At 43.9% G+C, this 22,539-nt stretch overlaps 1 protein-coding gene across 2 annotated transcripts in view; it reads right to left on the bottom strand.

Moving 5' to 3' along the window:
* Positions 1–7,643: 7,643 nt before the first annotated feature.
* The window catches only part of NSMCE2 (NSE2 (MMS21) homolog, SMC5-SMC6 complex SUMO ligase), a 125,557-nt gene continuing 110,661 nt past the window's right edge, over positions 7,644–22,539 (bottom strand). Inside the window, exons 4-6 of one of the 2 annotated variants that reach the window (XM_003205277.4) lie at positions 13,012–13,115; positions 12,597–12,703; positions 7,644–8,021 (exon numbers count right to left, since the gene is read on the bottom strand). In XM_003205277.4, the coding sequence (XP_003205325.1) occupies positions 7,907–8,021; positions 12,597–12,703; positions 13,012–13,115 (326 nt within the window). In that variant the 3' untranslated portion in view covers positions 7,644–7,906. Of the gene's footprint in view, positions 8,022–12,553; positions 12,704–13,011; positions 13,116–22,539 lie in introns of both variants that reach the window. The other variant, XM_010709295.2, reaches the window with a different exon arrangement.

The raw sequence follows: 22,539 nt of genomic DNA, 5'->3' as shown, positions 1-22,539 counted from the left end.
CTCCTCCCGGCCCCTGACGCACGGGGAAGTGGGAGGAGGGAGCTCGGCCCGGCCCCGCTCCGGCCCGCCCCGCTCTGCGCCCGCCCCGCCGTGCCCCCGAGCCTCTCCGTGCGATGCTCCTGCAGCGCCCGTCGCACCCGGCCGACCCCAACCCCGTGCGGTGCTCCCACGCGTGAAAGCGAAACGCGGGGCCCGGTTCCGTCGCCACGAGGCTCCTTGGTTCGCTCAGCCCCGCGTGAAACTCGGCAGCCAGCGAGGGGCCGCTCCCGGAGCGGCTGTAGGGCGGGGAGCCGCCGTATGGGAGGAAAGCAATAGAGAAACGGGCAGCAAACAGAAAAACGCGCGGGGAGCTGCAGCGTTAGCGCTTCAGAAGGAAGCACGGCCGGCTTTTGTGTTCACATCGGTGCCCGTTCCCAGGAGCTCGGCGCTGAGGCTTCCCCGTGCCGCGGGTTGCCCGCCCGTCCGCCCCAGCTGCGGCTCCGCCGTCAGCGTTCGCCGTGTATTTTAAGAAACGCATGAAACCGTGCTGCTGGCTGAGTCACGGCATAGCAGAGCCATTAATGCGTTTAAATATAAAATGCATATGCCATAAAGGGATATCCCAGGGGCTGCATTTTCCTTTCTTTGCTTTACTTATTTATTTATTTATTTATTTATTTATTTTCCTTTAACAAAGAATTCGGAGAACGTCTGCAGACTTTTTTCTGAGCGATTCACCGCAGCTCGGAACGTGCTGTTGTATTTTGTTCCCCTTATAGGCAAAGCACGCAGGACCCGTCAGCCTTTCTACTTCGTGTTGCTCCTCCTGAAAGGCTGCGTCCCGTCGGTGCTTCTGTACAGGTGTCCCGAGATGGGCGCCCAGCTGTGCCCCGCTGTCCCTTTCTTTTGGTCCTGCAGTGGCACAGCTGCTGGGGGGTGAGGAGTCCCATCCCTGCAGGTGTTCGAGAAGCGTGTGGATGTGGCACAGAGGGACATGGTTAGTGGGCATGGTGGGGGTGGGCCGGTGGTTGGACTGGAACTTTTTGGCTTGCCTGGGCCATACTGAGTGAGGAGGAATTGCCTTTGGCTGCGTATACGTAAGTTGCTTCAGAATTCATGCCTCCTATTTATTTCCGCGGAAACTACAACATCTACAAAGAACACAATAACGCTGTTTGGTAGAGCAAATTCTAAGCTACAGAACACGTTTTTTCAGCACAGTCACCACCATTAGCTGTGCATTCTCACCAGCAGTGAACAAGAGCCTCCATGCTCCATCTGCATCAGCACAGTGACCCATTGTTGCCACTGCTGAAACACCACCCACTGCCCCACTGTGCTCACACCCACTGTTTGCTCTCCAGAAACATCCAGCAAGTGTCAGTGTACATCAGTAGCTGCCATTTCTTCTGCATGGAGTTGTTCAGTAACACACCTTTGCTTCATATGCACTTCCACCTCAGATGCCATTCTGTCAGACTGCCCCTCTGCTGCAATCTCCCACACACCAACAACATGGAGCTGAGTATTGGTGGGAAGGATCAACTCTACTGCTGTACCACCAACATCCACCTCTGATGTTATGGCCCAACACTGCAAAACAGAAAGCATTACTTTCAGAGCATCCCTTGTAAAATATACAATATCATTAATATATAACTAAAAAACATTTTAATTTTTAATATTTTTCTTAAAACATTTTAAAAGAAAGAGAGGAACAAAAGCATAAAACTTGTGGGATATGTGACCCTGCTTCTGTGAAGCTAACACACCAGACTGGTTTGATGGCAGTGGCTGCAGTTCTGAGTGAGCTCACAAAGTGTTCATCAGAGATTCTGGATGAAATTTTACTCTTCGTGTACTTCATCCATCCTTGATAACCATTCACAAATGTGCCAAACAGCGATGACACGAATAAGGTGTGATTGCGAAGCGACGGATATTTCTCTCTGGTAAGAGGGATTCTGAAACTGGCAGAGACATGATCAGATCTTTTAGTTCAATCTTTGCTTGCAACTCTATACGTTCCATTTCAACATTTGCAGGCCATGTGTTTTTATCAGCTGAAAATGGTGTCACAAACATAAATCGATTCTTTTGGCAATTTTGAAACCTATTCTCAAAGCCCTTTGTGAAGCTGGAAAGCACAGCCGCGTATTCTTTGCTGTTCAGAGCCCCGTGTTTAGCCAACGTACTGACATGCACACAGAGATGTGCCATCACTTGAGTCAGCACTGTGCTCCCCATGCCCCGGCTCCAGCCGACACAGCACTAATGGCGCACTGACAGTCCTGCTGTTGCTGTGAGATGGGCCGTGCCTGGGTCTGCTCCGTGGGGTACAGCTGCCATCTTTGTAGCACGAGGCAAGGGGCTTGGTGGACTTTTCTGACCTTAGTGGTTCCACAATTTTCACTTAAAGCCATTCCCCCTTGTCCTATCACTACCTGACCTTGTAAGAGGTCAGCCTCCCTCCTGCTTTTAAGCTCCCCTCAAGCACCAGAAGGCTGCAGTGAGGTCTTCCCGGATCTTTCTCTTCTCAAGGCTGAACCAGTCCAGCTCCCTCCTCCTTCAAAATGCTTTTGGGTACTCATGGCATTAATGTCATGAATAAACATGTAGTAGCAAAGTTACTTGTAACCAAATAACGCTCTGTACTCTACTGTCATTCTGATTGTTTAGGTATAGATCACAATGAAAGGTTCACATACGAACTCACCATCACCAAATTCCTTCCAACATGCTGCAGAGTGGAACAAGAATCATAGAACGATTTGGGTTGGAAGTGACCTTTAAGAACATTTCATTCCAACCCCCTGCTATAGGCAGGGACGCCTCCCTCTAGACCAGGTTGCTCATAGCTCCATCCAGCCTGGCCTTGAATGCTTCCAGGGAGGGGGCATCCACAGCTTCTCTGGGCAACCTGTTCCAGTATCTCACCACTATCACAGTAAAGAATTTCTTCCCGATATCTAGTCTAAAGAAAGAAGTGATTCCCTGCTTGAGGCTTCTGTCTTTTCTAATGTTAGCTGATCCCCAGAATGAAAAATAACAAAGCAGTGGATAGCAGGGTCAACTGGTTGCTGAGTGCACATCGGTACTTCTCAGACGGCTGAAACTCATCCTCCCTTGGCCACCTCGGCCATGCTGGCACTCGAGCCGAATTTTGTTGTGAACCTGCGCAGAAAATAGAAGAAGTTTGTGAAGAGCACCTCCCAAGTCCTAAAGCAGTTTGAAGTGTTTCCTAAGTGAACTTTGGGCATTGCCATTTCATTCCCATGTTATTTAAGGAAATTTTCTCCCGTGGCATTCCAATATCTGTCTCAGGCTCGGCAGTGCTTCCACTGTGAGCTCGGCTGCTCGCCCTGTGATGCTCACAGAGTTTCCACTGCTCCACTTCTCTGACCCTTTATCTCTGTAACTGGAGCAGCCAGAGGCAATGGGAATTGTGTAACCATCTCCCCACTTCCCCAGTGCCTGGGACAGGTCCGGTTACTCTGACAGTGTGTCTCGTGGGATACGAAGAGTGACTCTGTTGGATTGGGCCAGTTATAAATAAACTGGCTGCTTGCTATGGGAAGAAATTAATAAGTCATTGTTTTAGTTATCGGAAGATGCATGGCACACCAGTACTTGAGTGAATATTAAACTATCAGGCAAATATTAAACTATCAGAAAAATAAATACCATTACATTACGAGCTATTTCAAGACCTCTAATGACATTTACACAACTGCTGGCTTTAACACCAGCAGTGCAAACCCAGCAGCCAACACATGGTCTCCTGCAGAGCTGCTGTATAGAATCCTCCAGCACAGAAAAGGCTCCAAGTTGTGTGCTTGGGTGATAAAAGAGCTAAAGCTCCAATTTTGTGGCAGGAATCACACCCGTGGTAATGCTACAATCAGCCCTATGCACTGTGACATTCAGTGCTGGATTCAGTGCTGAGATATCAAACACATGACACGAGCGCAGTGACATCAAAGGGACTGCAGTGTACTGGTGTTCAGATGTCTCCCCTCGAGCCCTCCCAGAAGCCTGTCTGAGGGCTGCTGTTGCTGGGATAGCTGCATAATTCCCTTTTGACAAGCCCGTTGTTATCAAACCCAAGGAGTCTCATGAGCAGCACCTCCTGACTTTGTCCATTTTCAGACCGAAGAGTATGAAAGCTGCTTCTGTTGCTTGGAGATGTGTGGAGGTTCAGGTCTTAAACCTCAAACCCTGTTCTTACTTCAGAAGCCGATTGCACAAGCGGGCAGTGAATGAGTGGCTCTCCGCTTCCCCTGCGGTCAGAGAGGATCCTATTCATGCCGAGTTTACAAGCAAACACTTCCTTTGGTAAGCTTCCCATGCAATTCAATTCATGTGCGTGCTTTCAAGCTCTGTCCTCGGGTCTGGACTAAGTGCAGAAGAACCGAGCGAGGCACAGCCTCCTCCACCCCACTGCTGCCTTGTGTGAGGTGTTTTGAAACAGTACAACACATGCCTTTGTACGTAAGTTGGTGCAGTCCTGTTACACTGCTGAGCTTACTCGAGCAGGAAAAGGCTGAGCACATCCATGGGTACCACTGCCCGACTTGCACGCATCCCAGCACTTCACCTGCTCAGCAATCAATGGGATATTCTTCCTTCTCTCAGTTGCTGGCCAGCAGCCTACAACCCACTGGCATGCACACACAGAATTTCCCTCTGGGCACTGCTGTGAGCAGTGTGCCACGTGTTTAAATGACATGTATGAGCAGTGAGTCCTCTGGGACCAGAAAATAGAATGTTATTTATGGAAGATCTGGAATCACTGTTTGCAGTCAGAACTTTCTGTGTCAAAAAAAACTCCTGGATGACCGACGGCTTCGCTGTAGTTGCGATGAGGTGCCCTTGGTTTAATGCTTTGGTTGCAGCAAGGGAAAGGAGGAATTTCCCACTCCACGAAACATGTTACCCAGGTGCACCTTTATTATGTAACAGAGCACTGCCAGTGGGGCCACGCTGCACCTCGGATCCACGCAGGAGGATTTCTAGGGAAGCTGGAGATTAACGCTCACTTGAAACCACAGTGAAAGTTAATCTTGTTCCACAGTGAATTCTGCACTGGTTTCAGCCACAGTGCTGGAGCTATTCTTGAGAAAAACGTCATGAGGTGCTTGTGACCACAGGTAGGTAAGACCTTTGTCATCAGCCACTCATGAGGAAACATGAGTATATCCAAGGGGACATTGTCTAAAATAAGGCAGTGTGCTGGCCTTGCTGTTGAGTCATCGATCTCACTTCCTCCAGCCCCTGCTCTTGCTCCGGGTGTTTCTCAAGGGAGCACTGACTTAGCCCAGTCTTTGTGATTCTTCTAGAATGAATAAGATCACAGCTCAGGAGCAGTAATGATGAATGTACCCTTGATTCAGAGCAGTGCATGCTCCTTTTAGCACAAGTGTGCTAAATCTTCCATGAGATGCCTGCCTGATTAGTTCTTCTTTTACACTTTGTGGCTCCACTGATTGGAAAACAGAGGGAGTGTCTACTTTTAAGATGAAAATCTGTTCCAGTGAGAGCTGTGCTAATGTCTCATGCCCCAGGGCACCACTGAACACTCTTGCATATAGATCCCTACTGCCTTTTATTTGTTTGATTAGACGTTTCTTTAATCAAAGTACTATATGGAACTTCTCTTCTCTGGCAGAGATAGATTCTCACCAAGTTTCAGTGTCACACCTTCACCAACTCCACCTAGGTTTGCTGCATTTGTAAAAGACCCCTCATGGAACAGAAAAAAGCCTCACCTGTGAGTTTCTTTCCTTAAATATTGCAAAATTTCTGACGTCAAGCAATGAGACACAAATTACTCTGTGAACTGTTAACATATGCCTGTTTACATACGGTATCTTATAGCCAAAACAGATTTGAGCTTTAACTGCTGTTGTTTTCACTTCTGTGAGTCATACTGCTCAGCCTATTCATCACAGACACTTATTTTTATTCTTTAACTCTTGCAAGCTACTTCTATCCAGAGCAGAGTTTAGGCAGGACATAGGACATGTGGGAACAGCGAGGTCACAGCTGTGACACAAAACCCAATGAAGCAGCAGTGAGCTGTCAGTAAGAACAGCCACCCCAACAAGGCAGCAGCAAAGGAGGAAAAGAAGATCAAGTATTTTCCATCATCATGGCATCAGCTTAATGGTATGAATTAGTCTGGCATAATTTAGCATTTATAATGTTATGTATTATCTGAAACATCCAGACACCCACATGAACTAAATTTGAAGTGAGAAACTGCAGCCATCGAATGTGTAGCTACATCTCTGCATCTGAAGACTAGGTAACCTGATTACTGGTAAGGACTGATTTAGATTCACGAGGGCAACAACACTACTGCACCTCTGCAGAGATTGTTGAACCAACATAAGTTTCACACTGGTTTCTGTTTCTGAGTGTTCTGCCTATAAACGATGACAGAGAAAACTTAACCACAAACTTAGAGATGAAAGACAAAGCTACAACATGGGGATCCCTCCACCACCACCATTACCACTTTTGAGACAAACAATAGTTAACCTCCTCTCTTGTGGTATTTAACTCTATCACTTCTCTGAAAATCAATAACCTATCTCCTGAACAGTCTTTGACCTGAGATGTCTTAAAAGGGAATTGATTTTCACACCTAAGTGGACAAAAATGTGCACAGTGCTCAACTGCTCTCAAATCTCTTTCCAGTATTTCAATTGGGCTTACAGACAGAAGCACTCCTGATCACTATGGAGTTTTGAGAAGATAGACCTTTGGGGATAGATCACATTATGAAAATTACCCAGCTAATTCTCATGAAGTGTTTTGAATACAAAAGCTCAGTGCAAATAATAATGTCCCAGTTCCCTTTTTTAGCTACGAAATCAGCTTGCAGATTAATATTCTTCAATTGCAAAATAATAATTTCAGCTTGAAGTGGTTTGCACACAAGTGCAATTGGAGTTAATAATAGTCTAATAAAGGAAAGCTGTTAGCAAACAGCAACCCAGAATGAAAAGCTTAGCATTTGGGTACCCTGGCTACATTCTGTACTGAACACCAGCTCGTACCTTAAGAAAAATAACTTAGGAAAAATCTAACTCACTAAGAATCCCAAAGCTCAAAGAATCCTGTATTTTCAATTTCAAATACAAGAAAATTGCCACCTGACCACCAGGGCAGCTCTTTTTACCAGCAATTATTTGTGATGCATATAACCAGTGTCTTACCTGCTAGATACCCGCAGATCAATCCAAGGAGTAACTACTGAGTGTCACAAAGTTTACATCCTTTCTTGGATTTGTACCCAAATGTACAGAAAAATGAAGTCTATTTAACATGAGAAAAGCCTAAGTTAGTGCAGAGCATTCGATAATTTTAAGAAGAAGGCGAAGATCCTTTAAGGCACGTGGTAACGTGGTGTGTCCATATACAAGGTACAGACGTGTAGCACTTATTGTTCTTATGAAGTTTCCTGTGGTTTGTATTGAAGCAGGGAAGCACTCCTAAGCAAGGAATATAACCTGGGTAAATCCTGGTGGGAGTGCCCTACTCAGTATTCCCAGCAGGTAAAGACAGTAGTAACTGTCTGCAATACTGAGCAAAGCACTCACAATTTAATGCTGGCAGAATCCGCACCTCTAATATGCTGAAAAAATTAACATGCTGACTAGGGAAGTTAAAGGCTGAAAGCCACATTTTATTTAACAAACGCAACATTTAGAATTTCAAGAAAGAGAAAAAAAACAACAAGAATTCCTCATATTTGGCGGGTGAAAAAGTGTTTTCAGTTACAGCGGAGACCTTCAACTTTGCCTATAAATGAACACTTTAAATAACAAGCCGTTACACAACCTGCTTACAATCAGCAGCTTATCTCATGAGACCTCTAATAACAAATTTTCTTTGTGGCAACGGCACTTCCAGCCGATTTCTACAGTATTGACCAGCTTTGTTTATTCTGATTGTCAATCGCTCTTTTAAGTGCTTCATCTGGCACGAGATCTGATCCTTTTACATCATCATGGCTACAGCCAATTTTAGGGCAGCTGTTAAAAAGAAGAGAGAGACTCCAGTAAGTGAGAAGAATTGTATTAGTCAGACATAGTTTTTACATAACATCTGCTGCTTTATTCTATTCATCTGGGATTCACACTCAGTCAGCTCCCCGTTACCTCTCTTTCTCTTCACCAGCTCTCTGTGGGGAAAAATGAATCCATTTATCTAAATGGGTGGGAAACGAAGCTGAAGGAAGGAACGCAGAGATGGAGCCTCTCACCTATAGATTGCTCCCTTGTTCCCCGTACACAGCATTAGTAATGATTGTAACATAGCACAGAAGTCTTGCTATGTTGCTTTCTCTCTTTGAAGTCCTCTGTAAACCACAGGTAATTACCCCTTACCTCATTGCTCTGCAGTGGAGTGGTATAATCTTTACTGATAGATAAATAGGGAAATTAACTTATAGGGAAATAAATAGATTATATGAGGCTTGCAGAGGCTGACTAGTGAATCACTGGAACATCCAGTGTGAAAATTCACCTGTCCTGTTACAAACTAAGGAAGCAGAGAAAGGAGAAATGGGGTCAAATGAACAGCCTCTAAACAAAGATCCGATACCAAATGGCTTACAACTACTTGAAACAATCAGAGAAAGATAACAGGGTGAAAAATATTCAGGGTCCAGAGGTCATTCCCCTTAGGCAGTGGCCCAAACATTCACAGATGGCACCTGTCATCAGAAATCAAATTTTTGCTGGTTTTTTTTTCCTTTTTAGGAATAACTTTTGTCTCAGGTGCTGAACTTATTTGTATTCAGTATTTGTAGCTTTTATTGCAGACTTGCCAGCTGCCTGCTGCGTGTGTCATGGGTAAGTCACTTAATTACTGTGCCTCAGTTTTCCCATTTATCACATTAGAAGAGCAATAACTTAACAGATTAATGAATAACTAGTGCTTAGAAAGCTTCCAACATTATCTGTAAGCATGAAGTGTTAGTGTGTCCTTCCAGGCAATGGAAAATAGTGAGCAAACCGAGATATATCAGAATTGCCACAAGTCTTCTGTGGTTGAGTCCAGCAGCATAAAGCTAGTGGCTGTGTGTGTGTCAGCTGAAGGACTGCCAAATGCACCAAGGACATCCAGTGGTTTCAAACTCTGCATACAGTATGTGTGAGAAGACAGCTGCTTCTATAGCTTTGCAATGAGCAATGGCCTTGATTTATGAGTAAAGACAGAAAGGACTCTCCCAGCCAGCACTGTGCTCTTTCAGGATACCTACTCCTACTTGAATAAAGCTGGGTAATATTGAGTAACACAAACAGGATGGTTCCAGAATGAGGAACTTGTTGCTTTACGTCTGTCTTCCCACGATTCAGACTATGGTTTTTCAAAGACTGAAAGCATTTTCCTAAGAAAGGTTAAAATTACAGCAGATCGGTGAGACTGGGCAGAGAAAACCAGGCAACCTTTCTCAATCTAGTTACAGTGAAACCTGGTTACTGTTGTGTTTTTACTTTTCTGGCACGTTGCAATAACTGCTGTCCAAGTGCTAAGGGTGCAAGCTCAAAACTCAAGATTAAGATCCACCAGGATTCAGACTGCACAAATAACTTCAATTTGAGCATAAAGTTGCTTTTAAAGCTGGGCATTTTACAGCTTTGATAATATTTTTTACTCTCTATTTCTCCTAAGTCATTAATTTCTTAAAACAGAAAATAAAAATTCAGCTCTACAGCCCCATCAGTTTTATCAGCAGTGATGAAACTTCTCCACCAGATCCACCAGAGTGATCTCTACTACAACATTTTTCCATTTGTTGCAGATGGAAATCTCTCTTTGCTTGGAAAAGAGAAGCAACAATATGGCTTATTGGTATAAAGCAGTGATTTGACAAAGCTTATGTGACTTAACAAAGATTCAGCGACAGTGAGGTTCTCTGGGCTATTTACTGCACAGAGGACAGGGTAAGTCAGAGGTGACAGAGAGACCCTCCCGTTGAGTCAGGAGGTATTTTGTGTAGTGGCTTAGGCTGCTGAGCACTTTCCTAGCCTGTTCTTATCCTCCAGAACTCTTACTCTCTTCTCTCCAACTTGTGAGCTATTTCCCAACTCTTCATTCTTCTGGCCACATTCCTGTCCCTCCGTGTTGCTGGCTTGTTGTCATCCACAGCATATTTCATGCCCTCTACCTTTTTTCTATAGCCCTCCTAAGGTGCTAAGATAAGGTGCTTCTTCCTTGTTCTTCTTCTGTCCAGAGTACAGAAAGCCACTGAGAGCCAACATAATGGATGACTGATTTTGTAGTGGTGCTTTCCTGCAGCCAGGAAGAAGAAGTTCTACCCCATTTTGAATCCATGTGGCAGTGTGTGTACAGTCTGACAGAAATGTAAGAGCTACAGATAGAGGAAGTAAGCTAACTGTGGCTTTATCTGTGGAGAAATCAGGTTGCTAGTCTCTACAGATCTTCCTGAGCAACTGCACATTTATTTAAAAGTCCACAGCTTGTAAGTTTCCATGAGGTCATCAACACAAAAGCATGAAACTCTGGCTATCTGGCATGAAAACACATCAGTAATGATGGGTAAGGATGACAAAATATGTCTTCTAAATTTGCTCTGAAGAGCCTTTGAGCTCCTCTTCCTCTTGTTTGATTTTTCAAAAAATCAAAACAATTCAAAATTTGAAACATATCAGGAAGAATTTCAGGTTTAATAATTCAACTTTTACATGTTTTCATTCAACAAAAAGCAAATGGTATCCTGGGCTCCATCAGAAGAGGGGTGGCCAGCAGGGACAGGGATGTGATTGTCCCCATCTACTCTGCTCTTGTGAGGCCCCATCTGGAGTACTGTGTCCAGGTCTGGAGCCCCCAGTACAAGAAAGACAGAGAGCTGTTGGAGAGGGTCCAGAGGAGAGCCACGAAGATCACAGAATCACAGAATCACAGAATTGTAGGGGGTTTGGAAGGGGACCTCTAGAGATCATCGAGACCAACCCCCCTGCCAAAGCAGGTTCCCTACACCAGGTCGCACAGGTAGGCGTCCAGGCGAGACTTGAATATCTCCAGAGAAGGAGACTCCACAACCTCCCTGGGCAGCCTGTTCCAGTGCTCCGTCACCCTCACCGTGAAGAAGTTCTTACGCACATTCGTGCGAAACTTCCGGTGCTGCAGCTTATGTCCGTTTCCCCTCGTCCTGTCTCCACGTACCACTGAAAAGAGACTGGCCTCACTGCTATGGCCGCCACACCTCAGATATTTATAAACCTGGATCAGGTCCCCTCTCAGTCTTCTTTTCTCAAGGCTAAACAGACCCAGTTCACTCAGCCTTTCTTCACAGGGGAGATGCTCCAGGCCCTTCACCATCTTTGTGGCCCTCCGCTGGACTCTTTCCAAGAGATCCCTGTCTTTTTTGTAATGGGGAGCCCAGAACTGGACACAGTACTCCAGATGAGGCCTTACCAGGGCAGAGTAGAGGGGGAGGATCACCTCCCTCGACCTGCTGGACACGCTCTTCTTAATGCACCCCAGAATGCCATTGGCCTTTTTGGCCACGAGGGCACACTGCTGGCTCATGGCCAACCTGTCGTCCACCAGGACACCCAGGATGATCAGGGGACTGGAGCACCTCCCCTGTGAAGACAGGCTGAGGGAGCTGGGCTTGTTCAGCCTGGAGAAAAGAAGGCTGCGAGGTGACCTCATTGCAGCCTTTCAATACCTAAAGGGAGCCTGCAGACAGGAGGGGAATCAAGTCTTTGGAAGGGTAGATAACAGCAGGATAAGGGGAAATGGTTTTAAGTGGAGGGAGGGAAGATTTAGGTTGGATGTCAGCTGGAAGTTCTTTACAGAGAGAGTGGTAAGGTGCTGGAACAGGCTGCCCACGAGAGGTTGTGGATGCCCCATCCAGTGGAGGTGTTCAAGCTAGACTGGATGGGGGGGGGCCCTGGGCAGCCTGGCCTAGTATTAAATGTGGAGGTTGGTGGTCCTGCATGTGGCAGGGAGGTTGGAGATTCATGATCCTTGAGGTCCCTTCCAACCCTGGCCATTCCATAATTCTGTGAAGATGTATCCTACATGGAAAGCAGCAAGTTGCTTTGGTGTTGTAGAGTAAGAATCAATTCACTGCATTGTAGTAAAAAATATACAGTTCTTTCTGGTCATTCTTAAATTCGGTACTACCTAGAAGGTTGAATTTTAATACTTCTATTTGCTAATTGTATTTGAACCTAACTGCAGAAGAGGATGCACAGCAGAGACATTTAATTTTTAATTAACCTTAAGGCTTCCTAAATAAGCAGTGGGAATGCAATGAACAACCAAACCTTATGAAGCTGAAGTTTCTCTTTGTTTTCACAGCTATACAAAATCTCTTTTATTCTGTTGTACAGGTTCCATGAGTAGCTGTAACTTCCCCACACATTTCCTGAATATTTCCTTGCACATTGTTTTCATTAAAGAAAAAAATCCTTCATGCACTGTACTAATGAGGAGACTGACTTGGGCAGACGCTGAGGTATTACTTCCTGTAGCCTTGCCAATCCAAACACATTTCCTAGAACAAGTGGAGTAAAATTCCACTTACACAGCAAAGCAAATAGCTTTTCCACACATTCCTGACAGCTTACCAGACTTTCTTCTTCTGCTGCTTTCGAGTCTGGATGAATTTTAGAATGGCATCTTCTTCATAGGAATGTCCACAGATTTTGTTTCGAACTGGCTTCTTCATTTCCGCCTGTAATCAATAAGGTTTGATGTAAAGGAACTGAGAATGTCCACTGAAAGTGCTTCTTACAAAACTCATGTAAAACAGCAGGAAGTCTTTTTGCCACTTATACATGACATTGCACTGAAGTTATGGGGTCAGATCCTGTATAGGAAACTGCCTTGCTACTTATGTGATTGTTTTTTTTCCCTAAGCAGTGCCGTTCCTCTCTGATAATGCTTGCCTGCTTTTTAACAAGTACTGGGAATTTGCAATAAACGATCCAATGAAGGACACGAAATAGCTCTTTCCCAATCTCTGACAGTGTGATAGCATACCTGTGTAATGGGACAAATGAAGTTCATCTGACTCTGAGTCACAGCTATATCTTCATCGATTTGTTCGATGTCGTCATTATCATTACTATCTGATTGAAGACGAACTATAATGGGAAACAAGACAATTTCCATTTAGTATTTAGATAGCCAGTACCTAAAATAAGCAAATAAGATCTAGAATTTGCCCAGCGTTATCTCACAGTGATATCTAAGATGCCACAACTTGTTTCTTATCCACTCCTGGAACAAGATAAAGCAAAAATACTCTAATACAGTATCTGTTACAAAACGTGTAGCTTTTTACCTTTTTTAAATGGCAACCAGCTTTTTTTTTTTGGTAGCTATTTATAGCCATTGCTAGAAAGGAGAGCTGGAAAGGAAAGCACGCTGGCCTGAATATATGCAAAGTCTTTTGTTCTCCCTGTTCAAGTTCACAGAAAGCCAGCAGCCTGCAGACATGCACCCAAAATCTAACACAGGATGAGGGGGAGCTTTTCTAGACCTGGCAGTCCAGCGCTCCAGATCAGTTTGTGCTTGAATGTCATAACTGGGCAATTACCCAGTTATGCAATTCATACCATTTATCATAAAACATAATTTGTAAAGTGATGCCACTGTATTTTAACAGTGACTACAGTAACATTTTAACAGACTACAATTGGTGAAAAACAAAAGCCAAGAATTTGTTATTTAAGATAAGCAGCAGAAAAGTTACTGAAATAAGCTGGTGGATCAGTGCCTGGGAGTGAAGGGCAGACAGACGGGGAAATCCCCCAGAGCCAGAGGAGCTGCAGGTTCCTCTGTGTCAGAGCACCAAGGTGAGCTGTGACCACATACTCAGGGCACACCAGCCAAGTCGTGCAGAAACTCATCAGTCAGAACCAAGAGTGAGACACAGAGCAGCTGAGGAGGTTTCCTTACTGCTAAATGTAGCCTTAGTAAATGTCTAAAACGCACTGTTTTATCTTTCCCTAACTTTCTTCAGTTATTATGAATTTAGGATTTTAGTCCAAGATACTTGGCTAACCTGCTAATAAAAGCAAACTGAACCTGCCATAATTTTCCAATCTTTTGGATGAGCCTGCAGTATTTCGCAGCAGTTCCCTGGAGCATCCTCCCAAGGTGGCCATGCTGAACAGAACGTTTTTCTCTTGACTGCATCAGCTGGTTTGCAATTACAGAATCATTTGAATTGGAAGGGACCCTTAAAGGCCATCTAGTCCAAATCTCCTGCAACAAACAGGGACACCTACAGCTAGAGCAGGTTGCTCAGAACCCTGGCTAGCCTGATGTTGAATATCTCCATGGACAGGCTGTCCATCACCTCTCTGGGCAACCTATTCCAGTGCTACATTACTCTTATCATAAAAAATGTGGGAGCAATGCAGGAGCACAGTGTTTGTAGGGGACGACTTCATTCAGGGCCCTGTGTTGGCTTTGCCTGCCAGCAGGGCACTGAGAAACACAACAGCACAGGGAGGGTCTTATGATTTGCCTTCTACAAAGCTTCAGATCTGGCTCCCTTTGCTGCAGCTGCTACCACACGCTATCAGCTGATCTTTGCATCCCTGGTATTCAGCTCTCCACATCTGTTAAGGACTGGTGTTTCCTAACTTATGGTCAGCCCTGCATGCCTGTGTAGTACCATCACCTTCCGCATGATAACAGAAGACATCACCCTGGAAGCAAATGCAGTCTCTCACACCCAGTCTAAACAGAGCAGGCTGCCAGGCAAGGAGGCCCAGCTTTGCTCTGAATACTTCAACATCAACACTGCAACCATCATTCCCCACAGCCTGCACATTTCTCCTTCCTTCCTCCTTAACAGAACTCGCCCCACTCTGCATTTCATGACAGGAGTTTGTCAAGCATTCAGGAAAGAGGGGAGATTTAGATTAGATGTTAGGAGGAAATTCTTTACTCAGAGGGAGGTGAGGCACTCGCACAGCTGCTCTGGTTGTCCCATCCCTGCAGGCACTCAAGGCCATGTTGGATGGGCCCTTGGCAGCCTGAGCTGGTATGGGGCAACCAGCCCATGGCATGTGTGGGCTCTGAGGTCCCTTCCAACCCAAGCCATTCTGTGATCCTATGATTTTATGAAATCTCGGTTAGTAAGGCTAAAGAATATGCCAGATTATCAGTAGGTGTGAGCTTCTGCAGGGGCTGGTTTCTGTAAATACCACACTGATTATTTTCCTATGACTCACACTAACAAAGAACAGGAGCTTCAGAATTTCCTTAAATTCATGCATCTGCAAATTTTGACATCCTGTAGCTCCAATCTTTCCTGCTAGAAACATCTGGAAGCATGCATTTCAGTATGTTGTACTTTCTGTCAACTCAGGAACTCAGCACACAGCACAGTGCCAGCCATTGAAGCTAGAACGCAGCAGTGCTAGCAAGATCTAGGGCAGGTGATTGATTACAAGGGATGACTGATTTTTTAAATCAGTAATATTTAGATACCAAGCTTGAGTCTACACTGAATGTCTCAAGCCTTCCAATTACATGGGATAGATCACAGTGTGATTTTACTTCTCTGTCTTACTGGCTTACTGGAGGTGATATAGAAGCCTCATAGTTAATGGCTGAGATTGGGTAAGCCAAGACCCATTTCTGGTAGGTGGGATATATGAACCATCATGGATTCTTGCTTCAAGCTGGTCCTGAACACTTCCTGTTTGGACTTTATTTGCAGTGACTGTGAACTGTCTACCAGAGCAGGGTTCTGCTTTCAAGAGGTTATCACAGCACAAACGAATTATTAAAGCATTTCCTTTTCATAAGCCGCTAATATTTTTAATAATAAATATGTAAGACTGGGATTATGTAAACCATACCTCAAACATGTCAATTGCAAATTAGCTAAGTCAGATAAAACACCCACAGATTAGTTGTTATTGCTTGGTGTTCGCGATTACAGAAGGAGAGAGGAAAATAACTTTTTCAGTTCCAGTAAAATCTGCAGAGATTACACAAAAAGAACGGACATACATACATCCCAAACCGGATGGTAGGATGTTATAAACCACAGATCTATGCTCATAAACTCATACTGGAAGCTGTTTTTCTGAAGGTCAAAGGCAATTTTACCAAAAGTTTCAAAGTAGGACTTCTCCATGGAAAGAAGAAATAGTAACAGAACACCAGATCATAAATATTTCAGCTAAGTCAGGTTATATTTTTCTAAAACCGGGTATTCCTTGCAAATTAACACCAGATGCAGAAAACACTAAGTTATTGTTCCTGAAATTCAAATGTTGCCTTAAGTAACAGAATTACATAGATCTGTTTTGATACTCTAACATATTGCATTTTAAGACTTAAGAGTTTCTAGCCTTCTGTTCCAGCCAATTGACATCTATTACAAGTGTTAGTAACACGTTTTCTATCTGGCTATCTCAACAATTATGTTTACTGCTAATTAGTGCCCACTGTTGTAACAAAACTGCATTCTCATGAAGACATCTATTTTTGGTAACACACCATAATGAATTTTGCAACTGCCAACTGTTTTTGACTTATTCCATTTTAATTAAAAGTGGGTAGTACTTTATATCTCTATCACTTTCATCTCTTGATAAAAACGTGACTAATATGCCCTAGCTCACTTCTTACCGAGTCTGCTGAGAGACTGGGAATGTTTAAGACAACTTTTAAGAATGAGAAAGCTACAGGGCAGAGATATTAGCTGCTGTATCGAGGGTTATATTTAGCATGGGGAGTATACATACTAAAACCAAAGAGAGGCAAACATCTCTCTGCTGTCATTTCCACTTCTGTGACAGACACACCACTGCCTGCTCAGTGCTTCCAGGGCCAACAATGTCTTCTACCCAATTCCTCTCTAAGACGAGGAAGACTGCCATAACCTGGACACGAGAAAGCACATATTGCAATGTCACCTTAATTGATTTCTTTCCTTTCGTGCTGCTGTGCCTTCTCACCTGCCATCAGTCACACGCTAGTCCTGGGAATCAAAGAGCAATGTTAAGCATGCAGGACTGAGGCTTTGTGAGGCTGAGCCAGTAGCCAGACATGGTCCTGGCTCCCAAGAGGGTCTATTGTACTGCTGACTCTATAGAAATAACAGCAGCACATCCAGGCTGGGAAAAGTCCTATCTCTGAGTGCTCCAAGAAAAACATGAATGTTGTGAGGGTAAATCAAGTGCCAAGTGTTCCTGCCAGCAGGACAAAGAAAATACTGAGAGGGAGAGAGGTGAAGGAAGTCACACCCAAGGGTGAAAAGGGACTGTGATTGGACCTGGGCTGCTGCTAGCACAAGGTTAAAGGGGCCAGGGACAAGTCAAAAGGAGGGAAAAGACCACACTGCTGAGACCACTCAGGGCCATGCTGAAGAGCGGGATAGTGCCTGCCAGTGCTGAGAACCTGAGCTGCCTTCAAAGCCAGAACCAGAGCAGCTGCCCAGTGTTCGGAGTCCTGGATAGATCCACAATAAATGCTGCAGGAAGAACGAAAGAAGAGGGGAAACATAGAGTAATGCATTCCTGATAAAATTTCCCAGCCTCTAGCTATTTGTGCCCAAGGACTTCCTGAGTCAGAGGTAATAACTTTGCACTTAATAGCCCCTGGAGTTTTCCTCCAATGAATTTGTCTGAACTTGGAGTGGGGAATTTGGGACTGGACTTTTCAGCTTGATTAGAGACAGTTATCTTTGCTAGAAAGGTTAGCAACAATTTAATTTTCCTTGAAACTTACCACAGAGGCTGCAGGTTATAGTTTAATTTGATTTTTAGAAGGGAAAATGAGGTGTGCAAGCTACAGCTGCAGTCAAAAAGTTCAAAGGCTGCCTGCTTTAGCTAGAGGCGAGCGATAGTTTAATTTGCCAACCAAGCCAACCTAGGCTTTGCATTAAGGTACATTACAATTTGATTACTTGCTGGTGTTGCAATACATGTGTTGATCTAAGGAAGGTAGCCTTTAACATACTGCTCCAGCTTGCAGCTGCAAATCTACTTGTTCCTGCCCAGGCCAAGCAATTTGCTGTAAATTTACTCACAATTCCTTTATGTATACCCTGTTTTACATCCTTGTGCAAGAATTATATAGACACAGACTTGGCAAATCCGAAATAAAGTGACAATCCTGTGAATATAAGCCATTCCAATTTTCCTGGGCTGTGAGGAGCAAATTAAATGAATGAAGTAGCAAATTGTTAGTTCCTCAACATAATAAGAATGGGGAAGGAAGGGACAATATCCTGTGCAAAGCACCTATCCTCTAAAAACTCCTTTTAAACACCATTAAATTCACAGCACATGCATATTTTACAATATTTTGTCCCCCTAAGCTAGACTCCTTTTAAAATACACTATTCCTTATGGAAATACTGTTCCCATTTCATCCTTTCACTGCAGGGTAGAGCTGGTTGATGTCAGTTTTCCAGAATAACCTTATAATGAGGACAGACTGATTTGATGGAAGTATTTTGGGACACTCGGTTACAGAAATTAAGTGAAGGAGATGTAACAACACTTCAAGTCAGATAAAAATTACTGTGTAACCCATTAATGAATAAAATGTGACTACAAAACCCACCTAGGAAAAATACAACAACACCAGAGAGTTGTCTTGTGAAACTTTCAACTCATGTGTTGCTCAGAGTGAGAAGTAAGACATCAACTTTGCCTTTAGATTTTGGGAAATTCAGACGGCACGCAGCGGGAGCTGCATACCTAGAAATGTGAACAGAAAGTGCATCTTTGTAAATTGTGCAACTGGAACAGTTTGGTAGGCAAACAGAGAGAGGAAGCTTTCTTGCTTACTTTGTTATTGCATACTAACATGAGAAATCCACACTTCAAAGTCCGTGGCTGACATTTCAAACAGCAGTTTCCTCATCCATACAGTCTGGACTAGATCTGAAGGAGCTCCTGGGGGAGATGAAACTTACCTAAAAAGATTTCATGAGGGCTCATCAGTAAGCTCAGAGGAGCCACTATTTCTGGAAAATCTAAGAAGGCCATATTCTTCCATCTTAACTATCATCACCCACAATGACGTGCAAACTTAATAAGCAAGTTAAACACCAAAGGCTTGCTGAAAATAAACCCAACCGATAAATAGATTCCTCAAATGACCAGGAAACTCTAAGTCTGTATGAAAGTATGCCAGGCATATGACTACAGAGCACAAGTTTAGAGATGCCACAACAAGAGCATAGCTAGAGAAGCACTGGGATATCTTATAGGAGAAAATACACAGACACAAACTACTAAATTACAAATAAGTGAAACAGATATATTTATTATTTTGGGTTTTCACCTACTCTTTGGAATATAAAAGGCTTAACAATCACTGCTTCATCCAGAATCTCTAAAAAGGTAATTTCCGTGCTTAGAGAGCATCATTTGACATATCAAGAGATTAGAAGGAGAATATCATGCTCATTTAAAAAATGAAGAAATTCACCCCAGACACATGAAAGAAAAAGTTGCAAAAGCTGCAACCAGAAAAAAAAGAAAAAAAAAAAAGAACCAATTTACATTAGAAGATGAACCACTTTCCATTACTAACATTGTGGTCAGAATCTGGAATGTCACTGATGCAATGCTAACCATCAAATGAAATGAACATGTAGGGCTTGCCTACACAGGGAAGCTGTTGCAAAATAAGCTAGGGTGTGAATTTAGAATGCATTAGCTACTTGGCAGTAATTCCCTGCTCCTATCCTGCACAAGGAGTGCCTTTTGGCTGTTTACCCTAATCCACTTCCACAGTGGACTCAAGAAAGGCACTGTTATGGCTGGGCAAGAGTGCTGAAAGGATACTATCAGCTATTAACAGCAGCTTAGAGCTACATCTATTAACATACAAGTCCTTAGCAGGCCTTAGACAGTCTGTTCTGTCAATTTAATTCAATTTAATTCAAATTCTCTCAAAAAACTCCATGACAAATATACCCCACGTATTAACTCACAAGCAGAAACTGATCCTTGAGGGTCTCCTGCACCTGTCCGCCGCACCTTCATCCATCACTATTCTTAGGATCACAGAATGGCTTGGGTTGGAAGGGACCTTGATGCCCACCCAGCCCCCTACCCAGTCCCCCCTGCCATGGGCTGGCTGCCCCCAGCCAGATCAGGATGCTCAGGGGCCCATCCAGCCTGGCCTTGAGTACCTCCAGGGATGGGGCTTCCACAGCTTCTCTGGGCAGCCTGTGCCAGTGCCCCAGCTCCCTCTGAGTGAAAAATTTCCTCCTAATACTGAACTTCAATCTCCTAATTTTTAGCTTAAGACTGTTCCCCCTTATCTCATCACTATCTGCCCATGTAAGTTGATCCTCCTCCTACTCACAAGCTCCCTTCCTCCCACGAGGTCTCCCTGGAGCCTTCTCTTCTCCAGACTGAACTAGCCCAGCTTCATAGGAGAGATGCTCCAGCCCTCTTATCATCTCCATGGCCTCCTCTGGGCCCGTTCCAACAGCTCCATGTCTTTCCCTCACAAGGGCACATAGCAGAGGGGGACAATCTTGTAATCTATATGATTGGAGATCACTTTGCTCCTGTTATTGCATCATTTGTGCATTCTTGCAGTCATTCACATCTGAAAAGCTGCACTGGTCAGAGATTTCTTGACAGAACTTACTACTGCTAGAAAATGTTCCTGTGACAGAAACATTGGATCATACCAGAGGGGCTGAAATGAAGTGAGGAGCCACTGGGCAGAGAAACCCAAATGATGAGCAGAAATTCCCCTACAAAATGATCATTCTGATTATCAGTCTCTCTCTTCAAGTCCTCCTCTTGATGATTTTGGGATGGGTTACAATGGCACCGACCCTAGAGCTGCCTGAGAGTGAAGGGAGGGCAGGGGGAGGAGCAGCCCCTCACTGGCGGGCACTGGGGAGGCTGCAGGTCAGACAACCCACTCTGTGGCCCCCTTCACCCTATGGAAGCTGGAGAGACAGAGCTGCCTCTTTCAAGGACAGACAGTTGGCTCATGGAGAAAGATGTGAGTGCACAAGGAAGAAAAAGTGAATATTCGTTTTCCTATCCCCTAAAGCCCGATGTCAAGATATTCAAAAGAAACTGTTAGGCAAGATATGTTATTTCAGAATGAGTATTAATGAATGCTTAGAGCAACATTTGCAATTCTGTTATTAGTGATGCATCTCAGTCCTTCAGAATGCTTTCTAAAACTCTTAACCACTTCAAAATGTATTTAATTCATTTGCAAACATATAACTTCAAGAGATTACAATTCAATGTGCAGTGAAGCACTGTATATATCTCACATAACTTACTGGAGCTATATTATGAAGAAATGAATTTCTTCTCTATTTTATGTATCACCATGAGCAAGCACTCTAATTATTCTGCAGCCTTGTGCTGCCTGGAATGCCCCTGCTGAAATGACCTCTGGGATGGACAAGAAGGTACAGCTGCCTGCTCAATTTCTGTTTTTAGGTTTTTTTTGTGTGTGTATTTTATTTCATTTTTTTAATATGACACTGCTGAAATACATGAGAAAAGGGGAAAAAAATCATCAATTAACATCATATTGAAACAAGTTAGGAAATAAAACCCACTTCTTAAGAGGAACTTACAGATCTGCCATTGCTCAACCATAATATGGTGAGGTTTTCATTGAGGTTAAGGCAGAGACATTGCATGTGCTGTACCAAGACATCCTGCACAAACCATGTTGTGCACACTGAGCAGGTCTTTACAATAATACTCAGTAAGCTGTTTCCTAGAAGAAAATAAAAAACGTTGCTAATCCCAATTTATTAGAATCTTTCAAAACAATGTCACAGGGGCTAAACATAACACTATCATCAGTTAGGAACAGCTGAACAGCTACTTTTCACAACCTGTCCTGTGATGTAAGATTAGGCTTCTTGAACAGCAGTCAGTAGAAGAAATCCAATGCGAAAGTGCAGAGCTATAAATATTTATGGATTATAACTGCAGCAGCCTAGTGCTTTCTGATGGCAATTAGTAGTTAGCTTTAAATCTGATCAATAGTTATTTCAAATTTCTTTCTGCAGATTCTTATTTGCCAGGAGAGTAGCTGGAAGAGTGCATCTTCATTAATGCTACATGATCAGAAAAGCATTACCATGCTATAGGAGTCATTTATATAGCAACGCACACGTTTCAGACTTCACCTCCACATTTTTGCATGGTGCAGAAAATAGAGAATCTGGAAATAGCTGTGCTTTATGGCAGATGTGCTGGGAACACTGTGATGGGCTCAGCTAAGAACAAGCAAGAGGCCAAGTCTTTTAAGGCTTCAAGGTCTCTCCACATCAACACTTCCCTCTCAGATCAGGTTTAATAGGGTCATGAAATGGAAGAGAGAAAGGACTTGAGCAGAGATGTACAGCAGCAGCAGCAAGAACAGCTAAGCAGAGCAGACAGAGTAGGGAAAGCAGGTGTTGAACTGATGGGACAGCAGCTACGGGTGTCACTTGCACTCCATAGCAACAATGAAAAGATGAGCACATAACTAAATCACATGGTATTCTGTGCAGTTCTCATCTTTCTAGCAAATCAGTTTACA

The sequence above is a fragment of the Meleagris gallopavo genome, chromosome 3 (genome assembly GCF_000146605.3).
Source record: "Meleagris gallopavo isolate NT-WF06-2002-E0010 breed Aviagen turkey brand Nicholas breeding stock chromosome 3, Turkey_5.1, whole genome shotgun sequence".
Lineage (NCBI taxonomy): Eukaryota > Metazoa > Chordata > Aves > Galliformes > Phasianidae > Meleagris > Meleagris gallopavo.
The sequence above is the reverse complement of the archived record's forward strand: the minus strand, read 5'-3'. Positions and strand labels throughout refer to the sequence as shown.